We start from the raw sequence: 2,195 nt of genomic DNA on the forward strand, positions 1-2,195 counted from the left end.
GGGGTTGGGTTGTATTGGGGTAATTGAATGATTATTCGGGGTAAATAAAAAAGTTTTATCTTACGACAGAGACAGACCAGAACAGCTGTTCGTACTTGTGATCTTCGGGAATTCTCACGCACGCGTTTTGTGTGTCATGTGGTCGTTATGTTAAATGTTCAGTTAAAGGTACGTCATGGCGGCAAACAGGAGTGTTTCTGTTCTTGCACCCAATGGTCGACGTCAAAACGTCAAAATAACACCCAACACTACAATTTTGCAGGTGAGATTACGATATTTCAATATTTTCTCCATTTTCTCATCTTCTCCGTTGCTCTTTGGGGGTTATTTTCCTCGACGTTTTTTTTTTACTTTGGAATTTGATGATCCATGATTTTACTGTTTTTGGACAGGTCCTCGAGGAAGTCTGTCAGAAGCAGGGGTTCAGCTCGAAAAAATGGGATCTCAGGTGAAATTTTTGGTTCAGAACTATTTTTTATTAATTCAAATCTAGATTTGACTCTGGGCTGAGGATGGGGTTATGGGAATTTTCCAGTGATTTTATGCTTTTCCTCAGGGCTTTTTGATTTTTCAGAGAAAAATCTGGGCCGATTTATTAGGGTGGAGAATATGGAAATTGAGGATTTTTTTTTTTGAGTTTAGACACTTCAATCAGACCCTCGAGGCGAGCTCGATTTTTCGGTTCACTGGACTTCCAAATAATGCGCAGTTGGAGATGGTGCAGAGGAATTTGGAAAGGGAGTCATCGAATGTGACTATTGGCATTCAACTGGAGAATGGACAGAGGGTCATGGGGGAATTTTCCTCGGAGACGACCTTGATTGAAATTGTCAGGAACCTCTGTCCTAGGGAGGAGGATGGAAATACTGTGATTACTTACATGCACCAGGAGGTGAGAGTTTCTGGATTATTGATTATTTTGTTGTCAGATGTATTGAATCATGAATTTTTTTTCAGATTCATGGGGCTGAAAATTTGAGCACCACATCCCTGCAATCCCTGGGTCTGAGTGATGGACGTGCCATGTTGAGACTTCTTCATCGTGATTTAGATAAATTAACAACACAAGCTCATGTTGCTGGTCAACTGCCCTCAAAGTCGAACAAATCCAATGAAAAACCTCAAAGGAAAGGTAACAGCAATACAGCACTGCAGCAGGCGAGCAATGCAGCTAATAATATGGTATCGAATGTCAAGAATCAAGTGAAGAAGGCGTTTGATCCCATCGCGATGTTGAAGAATGAAAAAGGAGCGCAGAATAAAAATTCTCGAGGTTCTGGGAAGCGATTTGTCGGTGGTGGAAATGTTCTGGGGCATGGGAACACAGGGGAACCAGAGCCAGAGATTAAAAATTATAAATCCACTCAACCGATTTCTCCAGGGGCTGAGGAAGACCCTGAGATGGAGGAAGAAATCACTGAACCTATCCAATACGTAATAATTTTAAAGTTTAATCTATTTAAATCCATGTCTGAGAGTAAATAATTGTTTGGAAGTTTTTTTTAATGGTGTTTTTGATTTTTTTTTCAGTTGGGAGAGAGAAATGCGTTGATCTTCGATCAGGCGGAGGCCCAGGCGATTCCTTGTGAAAATCTTCCTGATAATTTCTACGATCTTACCGTGGATGACGCTAAGACTCTTTTGCGTGATGCTAAACGTCAGAGAGAGGCTTTCGAGGACAACCCATTACTCACAAGTGCCCAACGTGAATTAGAACGCACCCAGTCAACCCTCAATAAGCTCCATAAATACAGGAAAACGATAATTAGGATACAGTTCCCTAGGCAGAAGGTTCTCCAGGGAATATTTGGTCCGGTGGAGACTGTCCAGCACATTAAGGACTTTATTAAAGAATATTTGGAGAACTGTGAGAAGGATTTCGATCTATGTGAGCATTAAAAATATTGAGAAACTTTTCAAAAATTACTTGTTTAGGATTAATTTGAAATTTAAAAAAATGGCTTGTTGGATAATTCAATAATTGATTTTTAATTCATAAATTGTTTTTTCATTTGTCAGATGTCACACCTCCAAGGAAGAATCTATCGCCATCAAATCGTCTGATTGATGAGGGCCTCGTCCCCTCAGCAATAATTTACTACTCAGGAACATCGGACCTGAAGCCAGAATTAAAGAGCAAATTGGTGGATCCCAAAATTGCCAGTGTCCAAGCCATAAAATCCAGGTAAACCGCT

At 40.3% G+C, this 2,195-nt stretch overlaps 1 protein-coding gene across 1 annotated transcript; it reads left to right on the top strand.

The window, feature by feature from the left end:
- Positions 1 to 6: 6 nt before the first annotated feature.
- Positions 7 to 2,189, top strand: LOC105271562 (tether containing UBX domain for GLUT4). Its single transcript, XM_011313173.1, has 6 exons — positions 7 to 262; positions 393 to 448; positions 643 to 892; positions 958 to 1,434; positions 1,531 to 1,888; positions 2,020 to 2,189. The coding sequence occupies exons 1-6, from the start codon at positions 176 to 178 to the stop codon at positions 2,187 to 2,189; spliced, it is 1,398 nt and encodes a 465-aa protein (XP_011311475.1). The 5' UTR covers positions 7 to 175.
- Positions 2,190 to 2,195: the final 6 nt, after the last annotated feature.

This window comes from Fopius arisanus, unplaced genomic scaffold (assembly GCF_000806365.1).
Source record: "Fopius arisanus strain USDA-PBARC FA_bdor unplaced genomic scaffold, ASM80636v1 scaffold00112, whole genome shotgun sequence".
Taxonomy (NCBI): domain Eukaryota; kingdom Metazoa; phylum Arthropoda; class Insecta; order Hymenoptera; family Braconidae; genus Fopius; species Fopius arisanus.